Genomic DNA, 26,953 nt, shown 5'->3' with positions numbered 1-26,953 from the left:
TTGTTTATATTTTATACATGATACTTTGTAATAAACTTATTAATTTACTATACACTTTAAATTGTGTTATTTATATAATAGTTTTACAGCCAGTTGCAAAAAAATGTCAAAGTGCCAATAGCACAGCTTTAAATTTTCTTTCTTGAAAAGTGTTCTCTGTTCAATATTGCACAGTTCTAAAAATTTGGGGCCACAATTGGTTTTCCGCTGAGGGCATGTGTGTGTGTGTGTGTGTTAGAGCTCTGCAAATCTCTGTTGGCCCAATGTGCAAATACCCATTGGTCCGATTTGGGCTGCCCATATGGGGGCGGTACCGCACCAACCTCATTGGCCCAGTGTGGGCATGTTTGCTGGGTTGTATCATGACATTATTCTCACCAAACAAAATCACATCATAAAACATTTTACTATTGCTAACACATTTGTAAATCTGTACATAAAAATACTGTGTGGAGCATGCACCATGTTTTTTAATGCGTCACGAACAATGTAGAAAAATACTGAATAACAAAAGCAGTTTTGTTAAAAGGATACAGCAACTGGAAATAGGGGCACATTACATTATTTTTAAAGGTAAGTTACAGTTTAGCAACCTTTACCTTATCAAGCCAATGCTAGCGACCTAGCCAAGCTAGCTAGCAATTCCAAACATCACATACTACCAACAGCGTGAATGTCCTAAAAACATGAATTTGTTATTAGTTGTTGATATATAGCCTAAATGGTAGGATAATGTACACACAGTTTGTAATGGTTAATCCTTTTCGTTATATAGTTAACTTTAACCGTTAGGTGTGTTATTCTGCTATAACACCACTGGGTCATTTTACAAGCTAATATTTTAGGTTTTTTTTCTGTCAGGATGAGTGAGGCAGGCTGTGTGGTGAGGACCAGGTCGATATGATTACTCATTTATCTATCTATCTATCTATCTATCTATCTATCTATCTATCTATCTATCAAATTAATTTAAACACTGATTTAATATTTTTTCTCTCTTTTTTAAAGAGCATAATATAAAATATTTCAGCATGAAAGCTCATATTTGTTAGCTGCTGGTTAACTAGTTAACTTTAGGGCATGGTATGTGTACAGAAAGGGGGCAGGAGGTGCAGAAATTAATTAATATTGTCCATTCCTTAATTCCTCTGTGATGGGGAGCTGAAATTAGCTCTGATTATTTTTTATTTGATTTATTTTTTCCGTTCCGCCTTAAATGCGGTAGCGCCTGCCGTCTGTTGCACCATTTAAGGTGGAACGGGAAAGTTAGCTAGCTAGCTAGCTACCGAAACGAACTACTAGCGAACTTTTTATACTTGTTATGAAGAATTCAGCCATAAAACATCAAAACTACACAATAAACTAAGGCAATACAGTGCTAATCGTAATTTTTAACACGGAAAATACTTGCATTTGTGGGTTTCTTTGGTCGCTTGTTCCGCCATCTTGCCAGTCATTCTCATACCCCTCGGTACGAAGTGTGGGTCTGGAAAATCTCCGTTTGAAGGGCTAACTAGCCCTACCCCTTACCCCTACCACTTCTTCCTAACAGGAATCGGGACACCCCTACCCCTTGACGTGCACGCGCAAAACAGAGGAGTAGGGGTAGGGGGTAGGGCCAAGGTGAGAAATGGGATTCACCCGAAGTGTTTTGGTGCTGAAACGGCTGTACCTCAGAGCTGATAACCCGACCGGGGCAGAAATAATTAATTATTAGGCAAAATATGCTTCAGTACCCGCTAAAAATGCACAGAAGAGTGACTAGAACTGATATAAGAGCTCATTGTCCCAGTGACTTTTCTCAAAAATACTTATATTTGCTTAAAACAGCACTTTTTCACGGAGCTCCTCAGCTCTGTTTACCTCCTGGGAGGCATTCAAGCTCCTCTGGAGCTACAATTAATAAATAAAAGCACGCGGTTCTCTTGTTGATGCAGGGAATTGTAGTTCAACATAAAATCACAGAAAAATAATGACCTTTTTACTGTTACAACACATCAACCAACCTCCAACAAGAGAGAGAGAGAGAAACTTCTCCATACCTTCTGTAGTTCAGCTGATCCTGCTCTTTCTCCTCTCCAGCTACATCTTAGCCTCATCCGGGTTATGTAGAGCCCCGCCCCCTCCCCCGCTATATAACATTATACCCCATCACCGCTAGAGGGAGCCCGCGAGGGAGTCCTCAATGCATGGAGCTGAATGGAGCTAAAACTCTCATTTAAAACACTGTATAACTACTTCTCTGGAGTTTTCCTTTAATTTTACAAAGTAGAACAAAGTATTTAACTGAAATAGGAAAGAAAATGTGCCTCTATATTTCCATTTTCTACAACAAATGTTTTATTCAGTAGATTTACTAGCATTACTGCTACTGATGCTGGAGTTACACACAGAGCTCGTTTAAAATAATTAAAACTGCAGTTCATAAGCTTTAATAATTATCTCTGTGGTGATGAAATAGTTTTAGTTCTATTTTTTTTAAATAAGTACAATTCTTACTGTATAATGTATCAAACATTTATAAATTATTATTTTGCTATTCCAGTTCAAACCTTTTTTTAAATCTAAATTTCATTTAAAATATTATGGTTACATTTTCTTTACATTTACCTTCTTGATTTAATGCAGATTCTTGAAAAGGATATCGTACTGCAGCAGATCTTGTTTGTTGCTCACCTTGTCTAAAGTCTTTCTATTTATATATTCTGAAAGCTTTTCATAAATTGAGGTCATTCACAGCTCCTCCTTGTAAAATCACTCTCTGACATCACAATGGACCATCCTGATTTCTGTATAGAAGGGTACTTCACACTTATAAACGCATTTGAAATTTCATATGCAAATATCAGTTTAAAAGTAATAATTATAAAAATAAAAGGATTTGTTTAAGAGTTCATTGTCAGTGTCACAATTGGTACTCTAAAACAACAGCACTGATCTTTCCATTGTAATTAGTGTTATTTGTTGGAGTTTTACAGGAACAAACAGACAATCTCTATAGAGGGAAAAAAAAACTCTGCTCTGAATCTCAAGCCACTTGACAGTCTGAAATATATAAAAAAACGTATAAACAATTTTTTATTCTAAAAAGTATCAAACAATTATAAATTATTTTAAATGTTTTGAAATGTTTAATACTTTATAAAATATTTTTTTTATTAATTTCATCCAAACAGAAAAACTATAACTATTTAAATTACAGCAGAGATAATTATTAAATTATTATTTAAACTGCAGTTTTAATCATTTTAAACAAGCTGTGTCTAACTCCAGCATCAGTGGCAGTAATGCTAGTAAATTTACTGAATAAAAAACATTAGTTGTTGAAAATGGAAATATAGGGGCACGTTTTCTTTCCTATTTCAGTTAAATACTTTGTTCTACTTTGTAAAATTAAAGGAAAAACCCAGAGAAGTAGTTATACAGTGTTTTAAATGAGAGTTTTAGCTGTTTAGCTCCATTCAGCTCCATGCATTGAGGACTCCCTCGCGGGCTCCCTCTAGCGGTGATGGGGTATAATGTGATGTAGCGGGGGAGGGGGCGGGGCTCTACATAACCCGGATGAGGCTGAGCTTCCGGGGTCTGTAGCTGGAGAGGAGGAAAAGCAGAATCAGCTGAACTACAGAAGGTACTCTCTCTCACACAAACTCTCACTCACTCTCCCTCAAAGGTAAGTGAGCGCTGGATGTTAATCTACACAGATTTCTCTCTGAAAACTGTTTATTTGGGTGTAAAGCGCTTCTGTTTATGTAAACTTAGATTTACAGATTCTTTCAGCACTAAGGCAGGAGCATTAGCATTAGCAAAATTAGCTTGTAAAATGACCCAGTGTTGTTACCAATACCACACCTAACAGCTAAAGTTAATTATAAAGGAAAGGATTAACCATTACAGACAGCTTGCACACTATCCAACCATTTAGTCTATATAACAACAACTTAACACAAATTTAATGTGTTTAAGACATTCAGGCTGCTAATAGTATTTTATTGTTTGAAATTGCCTGCTAGCTTAGCTTAGTTATCTAGATAGCTTTGGCTAGATTAGCTAAAGGTGGATAACCTTAACTTACCTTCAAAATTAATGTACCCCTCTATCCAGTTGCTGTATTTTTTAAAAAAAAATTGTTATTCAATATTTTTGTGGTATATAAAAAGCACCACATATCTTTTTATGCCGAGATTTAAAAAAGTATTAGCAATGTTTTATGATGTGATTTTTTAATGTGGTATTAGTGTTTAAGTGTTCATCTACTTTGGGAGCTGATGTGTGACATGACTGGCAGAGAGAAAAAGAGAACTGTTTAATAGACAGAACTGGCCCAGAATAGGGGACCAAAGTAGCTGATGATATCTATCTAGCCAATGTTCCCAGAGCTTTTTTTAACCCAAGTATCTAATGTTATCTAGCTAGCCAATGTTCTATGGAGCCAAATCAGGGACAAAAGTTTTGTCAATTTGAAAAAAAAAATTGAAACTGAAAGTTTAAGTATTAAGCTTGAACTTTGAAAAATACAAAAATATATTCGAAATAAATATAAGTGTATTAAATAATTTTTCAGCCTGTATATAATTTTGATTCAATTCGAAAATAGTTTTAAACAATTTTTGTTTTTTTAATTTTCACTTTTTTTGTGTATTTTGATATTTTTCAGGTGCAGTTTTTTTTTCACAGTTTCGATTTTTTTTTCAGGGTTCAAATCTTTTTTTTTTACTTTCAGATCTTAGTTTTCATGTTTCAGACTTTTGGCCCTGATTTTGCGTGTGGGCGTGGTATCATAGGAAAGGGGCGTGGTATCATAGGAAATGGGGCATGGTATCATAGGAAAGGGGCGTGGTATACGGTTGAGGACCTACTCCGAGGACCCAGTCAATGTGCCTGCGTGGATTATATATGTCTGTACGTTCTCCCTCGCGCGATGGCGTCCGCTCCTCCTGGACAGCCTGCTGGCTCCAGCACACAGGTAAGATATATTAGGTAACTTTAGTTATATTGAGCTGATACTCTAGAAAAATGCCAAGTTAAAGTCGTGTATGTGAAATAGCGATATGTATTAAGGGAAAAGGCGTCTTGTGGAGGGGAAAGTTATATATTACAAAGTATACACATCAACTACAGTTTATTAGGACACGTTTAGAGAGGATCTTGTAGGAGTTGGTCTTGTTTAAACTTTGAACATTAGCTAGGATTGATCCTTTTTGTTTAACTGAGTGGATGTCTATGGACATATCCAAAGAGCTCTCTAAATCCTTAGAAATAAGGGTGTATATTTATAAGAACTCAGACCCATTAGAAATTAGACATTCCACCGTCTGAAAAATAAATTTCCAACTAAAATTCAATCACCACAGTATGGCCTAACCAAATGATCTTAAAATTAAAAATGTAAAATAAAACTGCAATAAATCTAAAACCTGGCCATATCTTGCTCTACAGTACAGACTTGCTCTGTTCCTGCCTTCTTCCTTGCTCTTGCTGTCCATGAGAGAGGTTCTGCGTGAGCACATTTATGAGGCTCTGCGCAGCTGCAGCCACTATCGAATTATAGTCGACTTTCTGAAATACCAGTACCAGCTCAATATAACTAAAGTTACCTAATATATCTTACCTGTGTGCTGGAGCCAGCAGGCTGTCCAGGAGGAGCTGACAGACATATATAATCCACGCAGGCACATTGACAGGGTCCTCCAGAGTAGGTCCTCAACCGTATACCACGCCCCTTTCCTATGATACCACGCCCACACGCAAAATTAGGGCCAAAAGTCTGAAACCTGAAAACTAAGATCTGAAAGTAAAAAAAAAAGATTTGAAACCTGAAAAAAAAAATCGAAACTGTAAAAAAAAAAAAATTGCACCTGAAAAATATAAGATCTCAAATATCAAAAATACACAAAAAAAGTGAAAATTAAAAAAACAAAAATTGTTTAAAACTATTTTCGAATTGAATCAAAATTATATACATGCTGAAAAAATATTTAATACACTTATATTTATTTCGAATATATTTTTGTATTTTTCAAAGTTCAAGCTTAATACTTGAACTTTCAGTTTAAATTTTTTTTTTCAAATTGACAAAACTTTTGTCCCTGATTTGGCTCCATAATGTTCTCAGTGCTTTTTTAACCCAAGTATCTAACGTTATCTAGCTAGCCAATGTTCCCAGTGCTTTTTTAACCAAGTATCTAATGTTATCTAGCTAGCCAATGATCCCAGTGCATTTTGAACCCAAGTATCTAATGTTATCTAACTAGCCAATATGCCCAGTGCATTTTAACCCAAGTCCCAGTAGTTTTGTATGTATAATGTAACTTAATTAAGGCAGTTCTCTTCAGTTTATTGCCCTGCTTTTATTTAAATATTCTTCTTTGTGTTTTCCAGAAATTAAAAACATTCTCCTGAAATTCATATTTAACTAAGAGCAAAGTTAAACTGCTGAAAGAGGTGAAGCTGAAGCCATCCTGCAGAATCTCCAGAACACACAGACATTGTTTGATACATTTAACAGACAAATGAAGCCAAGTCCCGACATGGAGAAACATCAGCACTCTGTCAAGAGTTTTAACAAACAGAGTAATCTCAAAATACACCAGCACATTCACACAGGAGAGAAACCGTATCACTGCTCAGACTGTGGGAAGACATTTACTAAACAGAGTACTCTGAAAATACACCAGCGCATTCACAAAGGAGAGAAACCGTATCACTGCTCAGACTGTGGGAAGACATTTACTAAACAGAGTACTCTGAAAATACACCAGCGCATTCACAAAGGAGAGAAACCGTATCACTGCTCAGACTGTGAGAAGAGTTTTAATCGACAGAGTACTCTCAAAAATCACCAGCGCATTCACACAGGAGAGAAACCATATTACTGCTCGGACTGTGGGAAGAGTTTTACTAATCAGAGTTACCTCAAAAATCATCAGCGCATTCACACAGGAGAGAAACCGTATCACTGCTCAGACTGTGGGTTGAGTTTTACTCAACAGCATACTCTCAAAAACCACCAGCGCATTCACACTGGAGAGAAACCATATTCCTGCTCAGACTGTGGGAAGAGTTTTACTAATCAGAGTAAACTCAAAAATCACCAGCGCATTCACACAGGAGAGAAACCGTATCACTGCTCAGACTGTGGGTTGAGTTTTACTCAACAAAGTACTCTCAAAAACCACCAGCGCATTCACACAGGAGAGAAACCATATTCCTGCTCAGACTGTGGGAGTAGTTTTACTAAACAGTGTACTCTCAAAAAACACCAGCGCATTCACACAGGAGAGAAACCATATTCCTGCTCAGACTGTAGGAGGAGTTTTTCTGAACAGGGTAATCTCAAAAAACACCAGCGCATTCACACAGGAGAGAAACCATATTACTGCTCATACTGTGGGAGGAGTTTTACTCAACAGAGTAATTTCAAAATACATCAGCGCATTCACACAGGAGAGAAACCGTATCACTGCTCAGACTGTGGGAAAAGTTTTACTCAACATAGGAATCTCAAACTGCACCAGCACATTCACACAGGAGAGAAACCATATTACTGCTCATACTGTGGGAGGAGTTTTACTACACATAGTGATCTCAAAAAACACCAGCGCATTCACACAGGAGAAAAACTGTATCACTGCTCAGACTGTGGGAAAAGTTTTACTCAACAGGGTCCTCTCAAAAAACACCAGCGCATTCACACAGGAGAGAAAACTATTGCAAATTTGTCCCACAGCAATAAAAAGCGCAAATCATAAATCTTTAGAACAGAACACCTTATTCTACACAAATGTTTCACTTTGTCACTTGGGACACGTTCCACCAGAAACAAACATGAACTGAATTTAACAATGGATTTTACAGGTTCAACAAAATGACTCTTATTCATGGATGATGTTTATAGAATTTAATGTTATGTTTTCTCGTATGTTTGATATTTCAGGACATTCTTCGTGAGACAGAGCTCAGTTTTTAGGGTGGTTACGTTATGAGTTTAGTTCTGAAGAAGGGAAGGTCGTTTGAGCGATGGCACTGCCAGAGCTTGCACCAGATGTTAGATTAGCATAACTTAGTCTTTAAAATTTAGATGTCATAGTTGTTAGGAGTAGAGTATGATTCTTAATTTTCTGTAAACATTTCAGTGCTTGTGCTTAGAAGGTTTTGAATGCATTTAATCTCTTTTCTAGTATATACAGACTTTATTATTTCCATTAATTTCTAGTATCTTCGTATCTTCGTTAGTTCCCCAAGATTAGCATAGTGTAGCTTAATGCTATTAACCGACAGGCCCCTCTGTATGAAAGGAGAAACACCACCTGAGGAACTCCAGAGAGTGCCCCCAAAAGTGAGACCCAGAGCCACAGAGAGACGACACTGTGTCGGGTACTGCCGTGTGGACCGGAGGAGCATAGAGGGATATAGAGGGATATTTGGTAGTGTTTTAATACTCAAGTTTTATACTCTCTTATCATTCCCTTATTGAGTATTATATGTTGTTGAAGTTTTTTTATCCTCCAAATTTACTAAGAATATCCAAATCATCAAGTTTCTTAATATTTTTTAACCAGTACCAACAATTATGTTTGTGTTGCTTCACCTCTATATTTACTCATCTCTGTGGTTTTATAAACGGCTTTTATATTGCAGATCTGTAATCTCATTGTGTTTTCTCAACATATGTTTGACATGAAACCTATAGGCCTGAGATTATCTTATGTTATTATTTGTTAAATATAGTCCAGTGTGAAATGGATTTGGGTTGAAATTAAACATATTAGGCATTTTCACATTTGAATTTCAGAAAGAAATTGATTTAATGGTTCAGGCTTTAAAGGGTTAGATATACAATTACTTCCAATCGTAGAGTAGCATGTGTGTTTAACGTGTATTCATATGTTTATAAAACATTGTATTCATATGTTTTTTTGTAATTGTGAATGCTTGTGGTTTGTGTTGTTCTGTTTTTTGAGGAGCATAGCCATTCATCAATTACACTTAATTACCAAAATCTACATTTGACTTATTGACCATTTTTTAATCTGTATCTAGTCTAGCTAAATGTCCAAACAAAGTATTTCCTGTTTTACTGACCATTATTATTGATAGCTAGCTTAGCTAAATATCCAAATACAGCATTTGCACTTTTACTGACCATTATTATTTGTAGCTAGCCTAGCTAAATGTACAAACAAAGCAGTTGCTTTTTTTACAGACCAATGTAAATGTTTCAGTACTAGTAACAGTGTTTCATGTCCGGTAAATTTGTTTTATTTCTTGCAATTTTTTTTTCCTAAATGTAATTTGTGTTCTCTTTCAAGCTTTCTTTCGGTATCTAACTATGGAATACGCCCCTCTTGCATATTGTCATGTAGCCCCGGCTAAAATATGTAAAAATCCCTAGTTCTAAAATAGATACACTAATAAATACAGTAATAAGTAAAATCATATAAATTCAAAGTAATGGTTTAAAAAGGTACTAACAGGCTCAAAATAGTTATTGTGTTTGTGTAAATAGTTTAAAAAGAAAACAAAAGCCGTACAGATTACATATTTCATTTATTTTCTGTGTTAATGCAAGAAGGTCTCTTAAAAGTGATTAAGGGATCTACTGAGGGAGAAGTGTACAGGTGAGGGTGGAGTACCAGATTGGAACGGGCCCGCCCACGGGACGAGAGAGAACAGCGGAGATGCGGGAGTAGCAGCGCGGGAGAGGCGAGGAGGAAAAAGTTCCTCACAGGCTGAACTAAATTCACTAATAATCAGTATTAATTAAACTAACCGGTAATTTTAAGGACACTGAAGTCCATACTGAGAGTGTGCTAGTGGATAAAGCTGGGATAATCTCTCTATAAGTGAAGTTCTGTTAGCACTGTTAGCTTAGCCAGCTCGGCTAGCTGTGTTTAGCCTCGTGTATTAGCTGCTCTGCGCTAGCCGTGAACTCTCCGCTGCAGCGCCGCTCCGACAGACTGTTCCCCGGACTGACTCGCGCTCTCTCCGCCTCCACTGAACACCAGGACCGCTAACACTGCTAACCAGAGAGCGCTCTGAGTCCCCGCGTGGATCAGAGTTCCTCTGAGGGAAAACGCTCCGTGCTGCAGGACCCCGCGCTCTGCTCCCGCTCATATTCACTGAATCTGAGGTAAATCTGAAACTCTTATTTCTGCTCGTTAGAGTAAAGCGGACATTAAGCTCCGAGCCAGACCTGCACCGTTTAGTTCTGTTCATTTCATCTATAATTCTGTTCTTTATGAGTGTATTCTTTAGAGTGGGCCCACATATTTAAAGGGGACATGAAACATTTCAGTTTGTACAAGTTTTCTGAGGGATTAAATATAATGGAATTTATTTTGGGGGGGGGGGGGGATTTTTTATATAAAATGTTTACACACTAAATTATAATATATTTATGTTTGTTACTTTTGAGCTAGGGCGCCGCCATGTTGCCCGTGCAGCACTGGTGACGTCACGAGGTTGGTTGGTTTAAGAGCCCAGTTACAGAGCTAGCGTAAAAGAGCTTGTTGTTTGTGGAGATTATGGATGAAGATGAAGCTGAACTAGGCTAACATGGAGCATTTACTCAGAGATCTTTCCTGTATAAACCTGAGCAGAACTTTTCAGATGCTTTTCTGAGAGAGAGACGTTTTTGGAGTGTCTATTCTCTCTCTACGTGGAGCCGTGCAGAACCCTGCAGCGCGTCCACAGCAGGTACTGCCATCCAGTTAACCAGCTAGTTTATATACATTTAGCTATTTAACATGTAAAGTCCAGAGTTCATTAAGACTGAATAAAACGTACATGATTTAAGTGGATATTGTAACACACAGGCGCTGTTTGGTTGATAAACCGTTCAGTTTAGAAGTTAGAAAGCTTACTGGGTACTTAGCTTCATCTAGTTAGCGTTAGCTAGTTAGCTAGCGTTGGCTAGCTATGGTAAGATAGATAGATAAGTAGCTAACGCTAGCTATGTTATCTTTTAATTGTCAGTTTATCTTGACTTTCGGTAACGGTACCTCTTGCTGCTCTGCTGAGTGAGCGCGGTGTTATCGTTCCGTGCGGCTCACAGCTGCTGCTCTCATAGTAACCTTACCCTCAGTCGGACGGTCTGTACATCCCAGCTGATCAGAGGAAAAATAAAAAACGGAGGAAAAAAGCCTCGGACCGCAGCTTATTTATCCGGCGCAAATGCTCCTGACTCAAACCCCTCTCCTTCACATAGTCCTGGTCTAGAAAGTGCTCGCTCCTAACCCCTAGCATTGCAGCTAACCGGAGGATTCTCGCGCATCAGCGCTGCGAGCCCCCGCTGAAGAACAGCTGTCCTAGGCATGAAAGTGAAAGTAAATATTTCTCATTCCTCACCCTATTAAAATTCACTACTCCCAGTATTACTACACACAGGGGCAATACAAAAGTCCCCTTCCGCTCTGCATTGAGTTTTGGTTTGGATTTTATTATCTATTGAGGGATTTATTTACGGTAGACTCATAGATTATAGTAGTGAGGCGTTTGAGAACCAACCTCGTGACGTCACTTTCAGCGCTGGGACAAGATGGCGATGCCCTTACTTAAAGAAATGACATTTAGATTGCTTATTATTTTAATTCCACTTCACTGACAACTGTTAAACTTATCAGATTTGTTAGAGTGAAAATACATCTTGTGAATTAAACTAAATGCTTGAAATGTTTCATGTCTACTTTAAATCCTTCTCAGTAGGTTCGGGTGCGTATGGTTCCGGACCCAGACCAGGGTCCGCCCATTAGTGACCTCTGTTGTATACAAATGTCCGAATTTTCATCTTCTGCTGAGAGCTGCTCTCACTGCTCAGCGACCACACTCACTGTATCACTACTGGGTTGCCAGATCCCTCTTAAAAAGTCCACACTAAACTGATTTTTCTTACCGCGAGACATTTCATAAATATCGTCACGTTTTAATTGTGAGTTGTAGTTATGTGTAATTATAAGTTGTTCAGTTGTTTAGACTTTCACACTACACGACTGATTAGCAACACAGTCACATATCACACTATTTTTCACCACGGGAAATCGCAGACTTACCTGGCTGCTTTCCTAAAACACGTTTATCACAAGAACATGCCAGAACTAAACACATGGGAACTAGCAATGCCATGCCAGAGAATCTCTACAGATGAGAATACCTACTTGCAGTAAGTCTCTACTGCTAAAATGAATGGGTGCATATGAAGCAACTGATTAAGATCAGTTTATAAATGTCTGAATATTTCATATGTACTTATGTTCTCAACACAGAACTATATCAAATGTTTCATCACAGCAGACATATATTTTATGATTTTAAACTCCAGTTACAAGCATTTTAAGGCTAGATGCAATTCCAGCATTAGCTTACTAACCAATCAGCTTACAGTAGCAGACATGCTAGTGTCTTTACTGTATAACACCTGTTTACTGTAGATAAAAAAGAAAAATACAGGCATGCTTTCTTTGCTTTTTAGTAAAGTAAATTATTTTACTTAAAAAAAAAGTGTGTGTTTGTGTGTGTGTGTGTGTGTGTGTTTGTGTGTGTGTGTGTGTTTGTGTGTGTGTGTTTGTGCGTGTGTGTTTGCGTGTGTGTTTAAACTCCGCTGATATAGTGAATTATCATGTGATCTGTGTGGTGTTCAGCTGCTTTGGGTTGAGTGTAGAATCGACGTAATCTATTCAGAAGTCAGTGATCAGTGATTCAAAACATTGTTTACAAGCTTGTACGTTCATATCACGCTCTGACCTTGTGTAAACATAGCCGCGGAGAAACTTGGACAGTGGATTATAATCCAGAACACGAGTTTCTGACTGTGGGAGGCACCAGTAACCAGGATAAGACTGATAAACGCTTACGAATTGAGCAGCGTTTTCGCATATTTTAGATAAAAAAATGTCTGTATGTAGGATATGAAAAATCGCAATTACCATTTTGAAAATCACATTAAAACTGTAATTCGAACTAGAAAAGGCAAAGTTCGTGAAGGAACTTTAAGTTGGTTTGGAAAAGTACGCTGATAATGTTGAAAAGTTAAAATGGTTGCTAAGCTGTTTCTGTCTGAAGAGTGTAAAGAGTGGTTGCTATGCTGTTATGATACATTTAAATGTTAAATTCCAAAAAGTTCCAAAAACATGTTTCAAAAACATGGTGAAATGCTAATTATTGTCTGATATAGGAATGTGTTGATAAGTGGTTGCTAGGCAGTTGCTAATGTTTTCCAGGTGGTTGCTAACTGGTTGCTAGGCAGTTGCTATAATTTCTAAAGTGGTTGCTAAGCTGTTGTTAGGCAGTTGCTAAGGTATTCCAGGTGGTTGCTAAGGTGTATATAATTGTAGCAAATAGGGCTGGGGCGACGCGTCGACATAATCGACGTCATCGATTACGAAAATACATCGATTTGCATAACGTGCGTCGGCGCGTCGTAAACATGGCGGCGCCTGGGGAGAGCATTAGAGGTTAGATCGGTCCCAAAAATTCCGACTGGCTGTTTTCGGGCTGTTTGAATGAGCGAAATATGATCAGAATTATGTTAAATTACACTGTAACATAGAGGCATAGAACTATTATTTAATTAAAATGATTTTTAAGAACAGCTAAACACAGTGCTGCAGGTCAAACGCGGAGGAGTTCACGTGCGAGAGAGAGAGAGAGAGCGAGAGAGACACAGAGAGAGAGAGAGATTTGCGTGTTCTGGTGAGAGCTACTCACAGGTGAAGGTTCTCTTTGATCTCCTCGTGCTCATATTCTAGTCCCATTCATAATTCTGCAGCTCCCTCAGTGTTTTCTGACGTATTTTGCGGCTAGCGCGAGAGCTTACAACTGACACCGCGGACCGCGAGGTGCCGCCGCGCTTGTGCCGAATCCGACTCTCTGCTGAATCTGACTCCCGCTTCGCGGACAGAATCGGCACAACACCCCCGCTGTAGAACTGCGGTAGTGAAAACAGCGCTTATAAATAAATTAGTTTAGTTTCACTTTCAGTTTTCGTTATTTTCGTTTTTTTTTTTTTAATAAAAATATAATTAAAAAACAGACGCCTACATCTCGGACTATTTTCTGGAGCCCGGGTCGGATTTCCGGTCGGGCCTCGGGTCATGTCGGGTTCGGACCAGAGAATCTAAGCTCTAGAGAGCATGGACTCCGGAGAGCAATCTCCAGCTACAAAAAAACGCCAGCGGGCATCTAAAGTTTGGGAGCATTTCACGCAAAAGGGCAACAATGTGGTCCTCTGCCATATGTGCAAAAGGAGCACTTGAAGCGCAAACATCCAGGAGCACTATGTCAACAGGGTCACACAGTAAGTTACCGTTTACATCAAGGTCTCCGCGGGTGTCTTTAAAAAGACTTAAGACTGTCTACCAAAGGTTTTAAACCTGCCACAGGCAGAAATTATAAATTTTTGGTTTATATTTGTGCATGGCATTTCGCAGTTTCCAGAAACAGTAGCATTATTCATAAGTTCAGGTGTTTAGCTAAGCTAGCTGCCTTAAGTTATTTTAGCTAGCGCCGTCGGCGCTGCGGTGTTACACCGTTTTCTGTCACCGTCGGAATTTTGTGACCAGTGCTCACGGTTATGAGCGTTCATTGGCAAAACGGAAGCTTTCTATACCTACACCTTACCCTCAGCCCTAAACTTAACCGTTTTGGCCAGTCGGGGTAAACATTAGAAACGAACACGTTTCGAATCGGCCAGTGCTCACGGTCTGCTGAGAACTACTTGCCAGTGGTCACAAAATCTAGCGGTCACAGAAAACAGTGCAACACACGGTTGTGATGTATGGGAGCTTATCCATTTTTAGCGTTATAGATCTAAACAACGTGTTGTACATGTAAGTGATTATAAGTGTGGGGTTTGGTTTAGTAGGCTTGTGTTGTTGTTGTTGTTATTATATATAAATATAGTAATTTATCGTTTGCTTTAAAACGTAAAATAATAATTATTTAAATATGTTTCTCAATAAATAGATTAGTCGACTAATCGAAAAAATAATCGTTAGAATAATCGTTTAAAAAATAATCGTTAGGGACAGCCCTAGTAGCAAATCTGTTTAAATACTACTGATGATGTATAAATCAGTGAATGGAGTAGTAAGGCTCCACCTAAGTCTTGCTCCACCTAACCACTGCACCATCTTGTCCTGGCCCCAATCCTTGCTCCACCTAAATTTTGTTCATCATCATGGCTCTACTGGCTCCACTGCCTGGTTCAACTTAATCCTGGCTCCACCTCTTTCTGACTCCTCCACCCAAAACACTAAAAACCAAAAGGCACATCAATGCTCATTTGACATTTTACAAAAAGAACTTGGATGATGTTCCACAGTCAGACCTATCCTACCAAAGTTTAACATGGTTGAACATGTTTGTACTGCATTTAATGCACATTAAATACTACTGCTGAGGTTAAATTCTGTAAATAATGGATTAGGGTTGCAGCGGTAACCGGTTTCACGGTATACCATGGTATTAAAATGCACGGTTATCATACCGTGTGTGTTTGCTTATTACCGGTAAAACGCAAGCCAGCGGAGAAACTCACCCGCGCATGCGCAACTCTGCTCCGCTTCAGCTGCTCAGCACACAGCGGTGAGAACAGCAGAAAGTGCATCAGACTAAACAAATCTCCGTCCTAAACTAAAATGTGGCCGTAAAGTCACAGCTAAAGGAGGAAACACATCAAACCTGTTCTTCCATCTCCATGAACACCACCCCGCCGTGCAGCGCAAAGTATGTGTTTAGTTTATAATTTTAATCTGAACATAAATAAAACCTCTTTGTAGTCGTGCACAACCCATGCGGTAAGCGCCCGCAAAAGCGCTGAGTTATCCGAAATTTGGGCACGCAGGTACAGGCGTGAAGTGCGTGCTACGATGGATTCACGTGTCCGTGTAAAGTTCCGGCCGGACTGGATGTGAAAGACGGCATTCATTTACATGCGTTAATTTTCAAATTCTGACGTGCCTGTTTTTCATATGTTAAAACCAGACTCGCTGTGAAAGCCTTAAAATAGAAATCTCTATTGTGAGGATCATGTCAGAAATAAATCCCCTCTTTCTGCAGTATCTGGTTATATACCAACTTGGCAGTAAAACGGACGTTTACAACAGTTGTTGATCAGACACTGACCCAGGCTCAGTTTATCAGATATTAAATAATTTAAACTGAAATAATTGTACTGAATAGTTTAAACACAGGATCTTTACTTCTTAGAGGACATGTAATGTGTGAAACGTGTGTGTGTGTGTGTGTGTGTGTATATATATATATATCTGAGACGGTTATCATACCGTGAAAATCTCATACCGTTGCAACCCTATAATGGATAAACTGGTGTACCCTATAAAGCTTTGTGAATGCCATGAACAGTAAATCATTAAATCTGTTTAAATACTGCTGATGATGGATAACACTTTGATTTTGTGACTAAACATGTAGCTAGCTATGCTGTGTAATTACATTTTACACAGCCCCGAAGCTAGATTTTTGTTTTTGTCAGATTAGCCACTGTGCTAACCGCGAAGTTTATGCTCTTCCCACAGTGCCCTCAGTTAAATGATTCAACATAGCTAGATATTACTCACAAAACAGTAAAATAATAATTATTAAATTAAGTAAAGCTGGTTGTTCAAAAAGAAAATCTTAACATTGGATTTTCTTTTTTTTTATTGAGAATCACGGAAACAATTCAAGCAAGTGCAAAATATACCAACATACAGCAACATACATATAAGTTACATAAGAATTGGGGGGAGGGGGTTAAATAACTGATTTACCAGCAAAATACCTGCAGAGAACCACCAGCTGAAAAATAATGATTTGTTCTTCTTAATATATTATAATTATTCCAAATAAAATATGGGTGAGGAGTAAGTTAGATAAAGTTAGATCATTTTAAAGGAAGTTTAGCTATATTAAAATTGCAAAGTAGGATAAATTTAAGTCCTCCTAATTTAGAAAAGATATATGCAGGTATAAAGTTCTAAAGTTCAAATAATTAATTTGGAGTTTTGATTAATTGTTTTATCCAATTTATTTCAAAAGTGTTGTTAAGAGTAGGGAAGTTAAGAACATTTAAGCCACCAGATTCATAAGTATTCATAATAACTTTTTTTTAATGTAATGGAATTTATTTTTCCACATAAGGATAAATAAAGTATTATCAATAGTCTTAGCGATTTGGTCAGGGACATCTAAAGAAGAAGCTGCATAGGTAAGTCTTGAAATTCCCTCAGTTTTAGTTAGTAGAACCCTACATCTTAAAGACAAGTCCCTTAAAAGCCCAAGTACCCCTCGCTGCAGAACCACAAGTCCAGGGGGTGGGGCTGGATCTGATCCAAGGGGTGGAGCCTGACCTCCTGACCACCCATATCTTCTTTTCATTGGTTTTAAGTCATCGCATTTCAATTCGTCGTTAAACTTAACACGTGTCGCTTACGTTTCCCGACCAGGACTTTTATCTTATCAAATAAATCCTGGAACCCAACCTTAAGACTTTTACCGTTTATAGATCAAAATGTTATTTGCTACGTAGCACATTTAAATCACACAATACAGATTTAAAAGAAGGAACATGTCTGTGATTACAAACATAATAATATGCTGTACATTTCCTATATAAATATTAACTATTTCATTTTTTATCTTTAATAAAAAGGGCCTAAAGACAAAATAAAAAATAAATAATTAAAATAAAGGATGTCAATGAGTGTCTTATCTACCAGCTACCATGTTCATTTATTATTACAGATATTAATACACAATCAAAACGGCGAACAAAAAACAGAGTTCTATAAAAAGAGTGTAACGATGTATAATTTTCCAAAGAGCTTGGAAAAATGCCCAGTACACTGAGAGTATAGAATGAGGATGTTGTTACTGCCAGATTGTTATTTTTATTTTTTCTTTCTCCTCTTCCCCTTCCTCTTGTATGTTCAGCGTATTTGTCATTTGTTTGAAGCTTTCTTTATTCTTGCTTGATGTTCAACTAAATTGACTGCATCTCATTTTGATTCTAATATTTTTTTTCCTTTGTGCCTGTTTGCTTTGTATGTAAAGTGCCTTTGAGAATCTTGAAAAGCGCTATATGAATAAAATGTATTATTATTATACCTTAATAAGCCACTTTATTAGTCGTACATCTGTTTCTCGTTATTCTTGTTCAGGACCCCCACAAAGCAGGTATTGTGTGGGTTATGTATCATTCTCAGCACTGCAGAGACACTGAGATGGTGGTAGTATGTATGTACTTGTGCTGGTGTAATGTTTAAACACTGTCAGACTCTATTAGACACTCCTAACTTGTTGATCATCCCTCTATATATAAAGTTACTGATGAATGTATGTGGTAAGAAAGCTAACAACTAGAATTTACAGCATCAATTTCTAGCAGTAATGCTGTAACATATCTTCTGTTTCACCCCAATTTGTATTTTTTCAAATAAGATTTTCCTACTGCTGTGTTGAACTTAAATTTCACCTGTCATAACCTTTAGTTAACAAAAAAACTACCACAAATAATTAAACATTGATTTTATTAAAATCAGACATAAAACATAAAAACATTCAACAGTCATAAAATAAGTATCTAAAAAAAATGCAAAAAAAAAAAAAGACTTCCAGCACAACACTATGGCTAACTGTATTTGTCCAGCTTAACACCATTTTGGCATTTTGTATCTCCAACAACAGCCTAACTTGAATATTACAAGCTGAGGTCAATCACTGCTGACACACGAATATTTATTTTATCACTTACTTCAGATAAAAAAGTTCCATGTCATCTTGTAACTCAAACATAAAAACAAAAGGTTGCCATATCTCCTCTAGGTCTGAACATTCATCTTGGAACAATTGGTAGGTGGCAAGGGCCAACAAAGCATCTTCCTTCTCCATGTCCAGAACTTTTGGAAGAAGAACCCTTCCCTTCAGTGAGTGGCTATTGGTCTTCACCCATTCCGCTGCAGCCACAATATTCTTCATCATTGGAGAATCCTTTAGTTAAAAAAAATAACACAAACCAAATACTATTATAACAACTATAAAACAGTGATACTAGAGAATTTGAGTAAATGTTTGCAATACTGACATGCAATGGCCAAGCCAGTTTATGTGCAGGCTAACAACTATTTAAATGTATAAACACTACATGGTAGCATTACATGTTATATAATACATGCTTTTTATACTTACTTCAAAACTCTCTGGTGGGCTGCTGTTTTGCTGGGCTGGTGTTTGTCTAGACTTCACGTCTTCCATGGAGGCAGCTGCCACTTTACTTAAATGTAAATTAACAATATTAAAAACATGTGAGTAAAACAAAACTATTGTTGCAAAAATACCACTTACATTATGTACTATAGAGAATTTATGTCCTACCTTCCTACAGGAAATGTCTCCAGAAGCTGTAGGCACCACCATCTCCTAACATCAGGCATGTCAGTCTAATGTTTAAAGTTGACAAAAACAGACCAGCAGAATATTTAAGTCCAAAGTGAGACAGGAAAATATTCAACATAGAAATTAGCATGAACATTACCTGTGTGAAGTCAAATGGCAACTCCATCACTACATAGAGTGCATACTGAAAAACAAAAACAACAAAACAATTTTATTAAAGTGCTATCAAGTTGATTAATGTCCACCTTTAGGGTCCAAAAAAAGTATTGCTTACCATCAAAATGAAGAGGCCACAGTCTATGCCTCCCCACTGTAGTGGAGCATTCTGCAAATTGCACACACACACACACGAACACACACACGAACACACACAAATTGATTCTACCTTTTCTTTGAAAAACGAAAGAAAATCTAGCAATAAGATGCTTACCTGAATGTCTCCCAAAGTCACTTCTGTCCACTGGCCAGGACAAAGCTCATTTGCCACATGTCTGTATCAAAATCAGTAAAACTTTTAAATATCAACAACAACAGAACAACTCTTCTTAAAAAAAAAAAAAATCGAACTCCAATGGGGTCTTAACCAGAACTACCCCACTCATGTTACAGTCAGTAGTGTGAGAGTTTTAATGTCTAATGATTTTAATAATGTAACAATGTTACATTAACCTAAAAAAATAGTTCTTTCAAAATGTAATAATTATGTTTACAACTGACTGGAACATGAACCATATATAACAATTATGAACATATATGAAGTTATGAACGCAGAATCAAGGAACAAGAACATATAATTTTTCCTGAAGTAAAACCTGAAAACAGCAAGGTAGCTGTGGTGTCCAAAGCCTACAGGATTTGTGGAGTCAAAATAAAAGATCTGCCTAGCCTTTGGTTTTAAAATCTGTGAGGAACATGACATGACAGACATAATTTGAGACTCAACTCAATACCATTACTAGTAGAGACTTGCAATCAAGCAATGAAAAACGTATCTCCATTTCTGTCAATTTTAACTTTTCTTTGAACCCAGTGGATGCCATTTACTTTGTGTGAACATTCCATGACAAATAGACCATCATAAAAGGTTCAAAATAGTTTGGAAAAATATCTGGTTCCATTGATTTACATGATATATTTTTTGTAATCTGATATTTTGGAGGTACTTGTTTTTCATTGGCCAGTGACCATATGCACACTAATTAATAGGGAAAAGAGAGTGAGAATTGTACAGGGAGAGTAAGACAGAAACGGAGACAACTTACGCATAAAATCCAGTGTCCGGATTCCCAGGAAGGGAAAAGAATGAAATCTTGAACACTGGCATCGGTCTGTAAGAGCAAAGGTTTTCAAAACAAATCACTAAATTACAGGTGTCTGTCAACATATCAGTAGGTGTATAATACATCTTAACAAATACCAACAGGTAAAGCATCCAGTGGGTTGCTGTTAAATGGTGGCAGCCATGTCACTATCACAAAACTGTTAAGAGCCAAGACAGCTTTGCCCTGCACAGAAAAAAATTAATAAATGCATTTAATACTACAAAAATAGGCTATCAACACAAAGACAGAGTACCAAACAAACCTTTGAGGCAGCCATTTTAGTTATGACAGCAAAACACTGATTGCCAATCTGTAAACAAAGAACACAGAGAGAAAAATGTCATGCTGAATAGTACTGGAAAAAAAGTGCAAAAAAAAAAGAATAATGTTCGTACCGTTGCCTCAAGCTCTTCAAAGCCCAAAGACCAGAAGTCACTCCGCTTGAGTGTTTGTGTTGGGCTCACAAAGACAATATCCTCGTCTGGGTCGCTGTATTTGTCCAGAACATACTTCAGCTGTAAAGTGTAACATTGAACAGTCACACAAACAAACAAACAAACGAAATTCCATACATTGAGTTCATGGAGAAAAGCATAATTTATACACATTTTTGGGACTACATATTGATTGATTGAAGGGAAAAGCATACTAGAAATTGATGTGAGGGAAGAAAGTCTGCACTCCAAATTCTCCTCTCATGAATGTCTGGAAAAAACAAAAAAATGAAATGTTTTACACATAGTTAGGAAACTCTCAGGTAGTCATGAAATAAAAAGTTGAATATAAACTTCATGGTACCCATTATAACCCTCACCTGTTGGTCCATGAAATGTCTCTTCCGCCAAAGGTGCAGGAGTTGCTGATGGAACTGTACAGAGAGTGCAATAAATACTTACAACTCTTTATACAATAGATTGAAATATTTTAGTTACTTTACTCACCTGTTGGTCCATGGAATGTCTCTTCCGCCAAAGGTGCAGGAGTTGCTGATGGAACTGTACAGAGAGTGCAATAAATACTTACAACTCTTTATACAATAGATTGAAATGTTTTAGTTACTTTACTCACCTGTTGGTCCATGGAATGTCTCTTCCGCCAAAGGTGCAGGAGTTGCTGTTGGAACCGGACCTAATGCAAAAAAACAATCACTTGTAATTTCTATACATAACAGTATAATAAAACAATACATGTCAAACTGGTAGTAAATTAAATACAGTTGTTCATTACCCAGTTTCATCTGGCCATTGGCATCTAAATGTATCTCAGCATTTGGAGGTACAATCTTCCTGATGCTTGCGTCGGTCTTCTTATTTAGATTTTTGTTGTAATGATGCAGTACATTACGCATCAAGAAGACATGTCCAGATGGGGTAAGTGTGTTCATGAAGTAATTATTTTTCCTCATGTCTGCAAATAGCTGTTCCGCACACTGGCTGTTTACCCAACCGGCCAATTCAGGGACAAGTGAGATTTGACGAAGAACATCTCTGGGATCCTTTGTGTTTTTCTCATGAAAAACATCATAAAGGGCATAATGCTCAGCTGAACCTGTAAGTGGGTGACCATCTGTGTCGCCAGGATGCTTCTTTCTCTTTAGCCATGGCAAGTGTACTTTTAGTTGACTTTGAGCAGCCAGTTGAATGTTCTCTGGATTTGGCTCCTTCAGACGTCCCTCATGTGGTTTGAATGGTATTGTTTCTGGCTCTCTTAGGTTGGTATGTGTAGCTAAGCCTCTTGCGAAGTCATAGATGGTGACATTTGGAAAGTGTTTCCAAGACAGAAGTACATCTGCATAGTCACGTGGAGACTCGGCCCGAACAAGGAATTTCACTGAATAAACAACTGCACAGGGGCATGTTATGACAGCCCATCCACCTAAAGGATAAAGAGGTTACCAACATGCTTGTAAACCTACAAACTAACCATATGTTTTTCACTTTGCACTAAACAAATAAACATAGTTTATATCCCACCCTACACCAACATCCCTGCTAACTGGTGAATTCATTTATGGTGCTCAGTGCAATTATGCACAGGGCAGTGTAAAACTGTGATCACAGGACAGGAGGGATGTGCCATACGGATGTGCAAGTGGAATTTGCTGTTACTGTAGTCAAGAGGGGAAAAACTCCCTTTTAATACTTTTTTTTTTTTTTCTTCAAAATAAATGTCTGTGGGGTCTATGAACCACTGCATGTATAATGTACTTCAATGGATTGTAATTATTAAGTTGGCTTGGAAAAGCCAACTTACTGTTCTTCGTAATCTTATTAAGTTGGCTTGGAAAAGCCAACTTATTGTTCTTCGTAATCTTCTTATTCTACTTATTAAGTTGGCTTGGAAAAGCCAACTTCTTGTTCTTCGTAATCTTCTTATTATTATTATTATTATTATTATTATTCCGCGCTCAAAATTTAATCACTATCTCCTCCTAGGGCTTTTGACGTAGAACCACGAAATTTTGCAGTATCGTAGGACCTATACCCGAATAGGTTGCTTGTGCTTTTTTAAGCGATACATCGTACGGTTTTCGTAAAAACTTCGTAAACGTACGCTTTTTTTTCCCATAGGAAATGAATGGGGGACAACTTTGAACGACTGTGTAGGTAACAATTTTTGACATACAAAGACAAAAATCGGACGGTCTATAGAACTTACCGCGTTCTTTCCGAAAATTTTAACGTTTCGACGATACGTTGTACGGTTTTCGTACAAATGTCGTACGAAGTTTTCCCATAGAAATGAATGGGGGGCCCAGAGTTCCATCTCACACACGAGCAGCTCTGCGCACGGAACCCCTTCTCTCCCCTGCTCCTCCAGTACTGTGAGTGTATGGAGGAGCTGCTGTATGGAGCAGCTATCAGTCAAAAGTTTGGACACCCCGGCACCCCAGCCAGGGCTTAGCAACCACCTAATAACTGCTTAGCAACCACCTTAGCAACCACCTGGAAAACGTTAGCAACTGCCTAGCAACCACTTAGCAACACCTTAGCAACCACCTGGAAAACGTTAGCAACTGCCTAGCAACCACTGAGCAACCACCTGGAAAACGTTAGCAACTGCCTAGCAACCACTTAGCAACTGCCTAGCAACCACCTGGAATACGTTAGCAACTGCCTAGCAACCACTTAGCAACCACCTGGAAAATGTTAGCAACTGCCTAGCAACAACTTAGCAACTGCCTAGCAACCACCTGGAAAATGTTAGCAACTGCCTAGCAACCACTTAGCAACTGCCTAGCAACCACTTGGAAAACGTTAGCAACTGCCTAGCAACCACTTAGCAACTGCCTAGCAACCACCTGGAAAACGTTAGCAACTGCCTAGCAACCACTTAGCAACCACCTGGAAAAGGTTAGCAACTGCCTAGCAACCACTTAGCAACTGCCTAGCAACCACTTGGAAAACGTTAGCAACTGCCTAGCAACCACTTAGCAACTGCCTAGCAACCACCTGGAATACGTTAGCAACTGCCTAGCAACCACTTAGCAACCACCTGGAAAACGTTAGCAACTGCCTAGCAACCACTGAGCAACCACCTGGAAAACGTTAGCAACTGCCTAGCAACCACTTAGCAACTGCCTAGCAACCACCTGGAATACGTTAGCAACTGCCTAGCAACCACTTAGCAACCACCTGGAAAACGTTAGCAACTGCCTAGCAACAACTTAGCAACTGCCTAGCAACCACCTGGAAAACGTTAGCAACTGCCTAGCAACCACTTAGCAACCACCTGGAAAACGTTAGCAACTGCCTAGCAACCACTTAGCAACTGCCTAGCAACCATTTGGAAAACGTTAGCAACTGCCTAGCAACCACTTAGCAACTGCCTAGCAACCACCTGGAAAACGTTAGCAACTGCCTAGCAACCACTTAGCAACCACCTGGAAAACGTTAGCAACTGCCTAGCAACCACTTAGCAGCTGCCTAGCAACCACCTGGAATATGTTAGCAACTACCTAGCAACCACTTAGCAACCACCTGGAAAATGTTAGCAACTGCCTAGCAACCACTTAGCAACTGCCTAGCAACCACTTAGCAACTGCCTAGCAACCACTTAGCAACTGCCTAGCAACCACCTGGAAAACGTTAGCAACTGCCTAGCAACCACTTAGCAACCACCTGGAAAACGTTAGCAACTGCCTAGCAACCACTTAGCAACCACTTTAGAAGTGAAAGCAACTGCCTAGCAACCACTTAGCAACACCTTAACAACCATTGGGAAAACGTTAGCAACTGCCTAGCAACCACTTTAGAAATGATAGCAACTGCCTAGCAACCACTTAGCAACCACTTTAGAAATGATAGCAACTGCCTAGCAACCACTTAGCAACACCTTAACAACCACTAGGAAAACGATAGCAACTGCCTAGCAACCACTTAGCAACCACTTTAGAAATGATAGCAACAACCTAGCAACACCCTAGCAACCACCTAGCAACACCTTAGCAACCACCTGTTATATGTTAGCAATTGCCTAGCAACCAGTTAGCAACAGCTTAGCAACCACCTGGAAAACATTAGCAACTGCCTAGCAACCACTTGGAAAACGTTAGCAACTGCCTAGCAACCACTTAGCAACTACCTGGTATATGTTAGCAATTGCCTAGCAACCAGTTAGCAATAGCTTAGCAACCACCTGGAAAACATTAGCAACTGCCTAGCAACAGCTTAGCAACTTTTTCAGAAATGATAGCAACTGCCTAGCAACACATTAGCAATCAAGAGTTTAACCAAAAGTTTTACGATTTCAGCATTTAAACAAGCGTTTTTAGATTTCAGTGTTTAATCAAACGTTTTTAGATTTCAGCATTTAATCAAACGTTTTTAGATTTCAGCGTTTAATCAAACGTTTTTAGATTTCAGCGTTTAACCAAACGTTTTTAGATTTCAGCGTTTAACCAAATGTTTTTAGATTTCAGCGTTTAATCAAACGATTTTAGATTTCAGCGTTTAACCAAATGTTTTAAGATTTCAGCGTTTAACCAAATGTTTTTAGATTTCAGCGTTTAACCAAATGTTTTTAGATTTCAGCGTTTTTAGCATTTAGCGTTTAGCCAAAAGTTAACAGCATATCAATGACTCCTCACACTCTTCAGACGGAAAAAGCTTAGCAACCATTTTAACTTTTCAACGTTATTAGCGTACTTTTCCAAGCCAACTTAAAGTTCGTTCACGAACTTTACCTTTTCTAGTTATTATTATTATTATTATTCTCTTCGCAAAATTTAATCACTATCTCCTCCTAGGGCTTTTAACGTAGAAACTCGAAACTTTACAGGATCGTCGGACCTATGCCCGATTAGGTTGCTTGTGCTTTTTGAAGCGATATATCGTACGGTTTTCGTAAAAACTTCGTAAACGTACGCTTTTTTTTCCCATAGGAATGAATGGGGGAGAATTTTGAACGGCCGTGAACGTCACAATTTTTGAGATATGAAGACGTAATTCGGCTGGTCTATAAAACTTACCGCGTTCTTTCCGAAAATATGCTTTACGAAACGATAAGATGTACGGTTTTCGTACAATTGTCGTACGAAGTTTTCCCATAGAAATGAATGGGGGGCCCAGAGTTCCATCTCACACACGAGCAGCTCTGCGCACGGAACCCCTTCTCTCCCCTGCTCCTCCAGTACTGTGAGTGTATGGAGGAGCTGCTGTATGGAGCAGCTATCAGTCAAAAGTTTGGACACCCCGGCACCCCAGCCAGGGCTTAGCAACCACCTAATAACTGCTTAGCAACCACCTTAGCAACCACCTGGAAAACGTTAGCAACTGCCTAGCAACCACTTAGCAACACCTTAGCAACCACCTGGAAAACGTTAGCAACTGCCTAGCAACCACTTAGCAACTGCCTAGCAACCACCTGGAATACGTTAGCAACTGCCTAGCAACCACTTAGCAACCACCTGGAAAACGTTAGCAACTGCCTAGCAACAACTTAGCAACTTCCTAGCAACCACCTGGAAAATGTTAGCAACTGCCTAGCAACCACTTAGCAACCACCTGGAAAACGTTAGCAACTGCCTAGCAACCACTTAGCAACTGCCTAACAACCACTTGGAAAACGTTAGCAACTGCCTAGCAACCACTTAGCAACTGCCTAGCAACCACCTGGAAAACGTTAGCAACTGCCTAGCAACCACTTAGCAACCACCTGGAAAACGTTAGCAACTGCCTAGCAACCACTTAGCAACTGCCTAGCAACCACTTGGAAAACGTTAGCAACTGCCTAGCAACCAC

General features: G+C 38.6%; 4 protein-coding genes across 20 annotated transcripts in view; 2 read left to right on the top strand and 2 right to left on the bottom strand.

Moving 5' to 3' along the window:
• The window catches only part of LOC111196650 (zinc finger protein 239), a 307,776-nt gene that overhangs the window by 99,366 nt on the left and 181,457 nt on the right, over positions 1–26,953 (top strand). The window contains exon 1 of one of the 2 annotated variants that reach the window (XM_049477159.1): positions 3,610–3,628. The exons of the other annotated variant lie outside the window; for it this stretch is intronic. The gene's annotated coding sequence lies outside the window, so the exon portion shown is untranslated. Of the gene's footprint in view, positions 1–3,609; positions 3,629–26,953 lie in introns of those variants that run through there. 2 annotated transcript variants of the gene reach the window in all.
• The window catches only part of LOC111196860 (NACHT, LRR and PYD domains-containing protein 14-like), a 318,472-nt gene that overhangs the window by 160,923 nt on the left and 130,596 nt on the right, over positions 1–26,953 (bottom strand). The window lies entirely within an intron of this gene.
• On the top strand, positions 3,591–9,002 carry LOC125801221 (gastrula zinc finger protein XlCGF26.1-like). Its single transcript, XM_049477598.1, has 2 exons — positions 3,591–3,670; positions 6,379–9,002. The coding sequence occupies exon 2, from the start codon at positions 6,510–6,512 to the stop codon at positions 7,746–7,748; it is 1,239 nt and encodes a 412-aa protein (XP_049333555.1). The 5' UTR covers positions 3,591–3,670; positions 6,379–6,509; the 3' UTR covers positions 7,749–9,002.
• Positions 18,508–20,894, bottom strand: LOC125801535 (uncharacterized). The gene is made up of 8 exons (XM_049478349.1): positions 20,811–20,894; positions 20,652–20,717; positions 19,820–19,880; positions 19,664–19,714; positions 19,529–19,573; positions 19,369–19,433; positions 19,183–19,267; positions 18,508–18,984 (listed from the first exon to the last, which is right to left on the bottom strand). The coding sequence occupies exons 1-8, from the start codon at positions 20,819–20,821 to the stop codon at positions 18,745–18,747; spliced, it is 624 nt and encodes a 207-aa protein (XP_049334306.1). The 5' UTR covers positions 20,822–20,894; the 3' UTR covers positions 18,508–18,744.

This window comes from Astyanax mexicanus, chromosome 4 (assembly GCF_023375975.1).
Source record: "Astyanax mexicanus isolate ESR-SI-001 chromosome 4, AstMex3_surface, whole genome shotgun sequence".
Taxonomy (NCBI): domain Eukaryota; kingdom Metazoa; phylum Chordata; class Actinopteri; order Characiformes; family Acestrorhamphidae; genus Astyanax; species Astyanax mexicanus.
The sequence above is the reverse complement of the archived record's forward strand: the minus strand, read 5'-3'. Positions and strand labels throughout refer to the sequence as shown.

Coding starts and splice junctions, on each gene's coding strand:
- LOC125801535 (XM_049478349.1), bottom strand. Junction 19,881..20,651: donor CCGGACACTGGATTTTATGC/GTAAGTTGTCTC, acceptor ATTTTGATACAG/ACATGTGGCAAATGAGCTTT. Junction 18,985..19,182: donor GCCCACCAGAGAGTTTTGAA/GTAAGTATAAAA, acceptor TTTTAACTAAAG/GATTCTCCAATGATGAAGAA.
- LOC125801221 (XM_049477598.1), top strand. CDS start 6,510: ATGAAGCCAAGTCCCGACATGGAGAAACATCAGCACTCTGTCAAGAGT.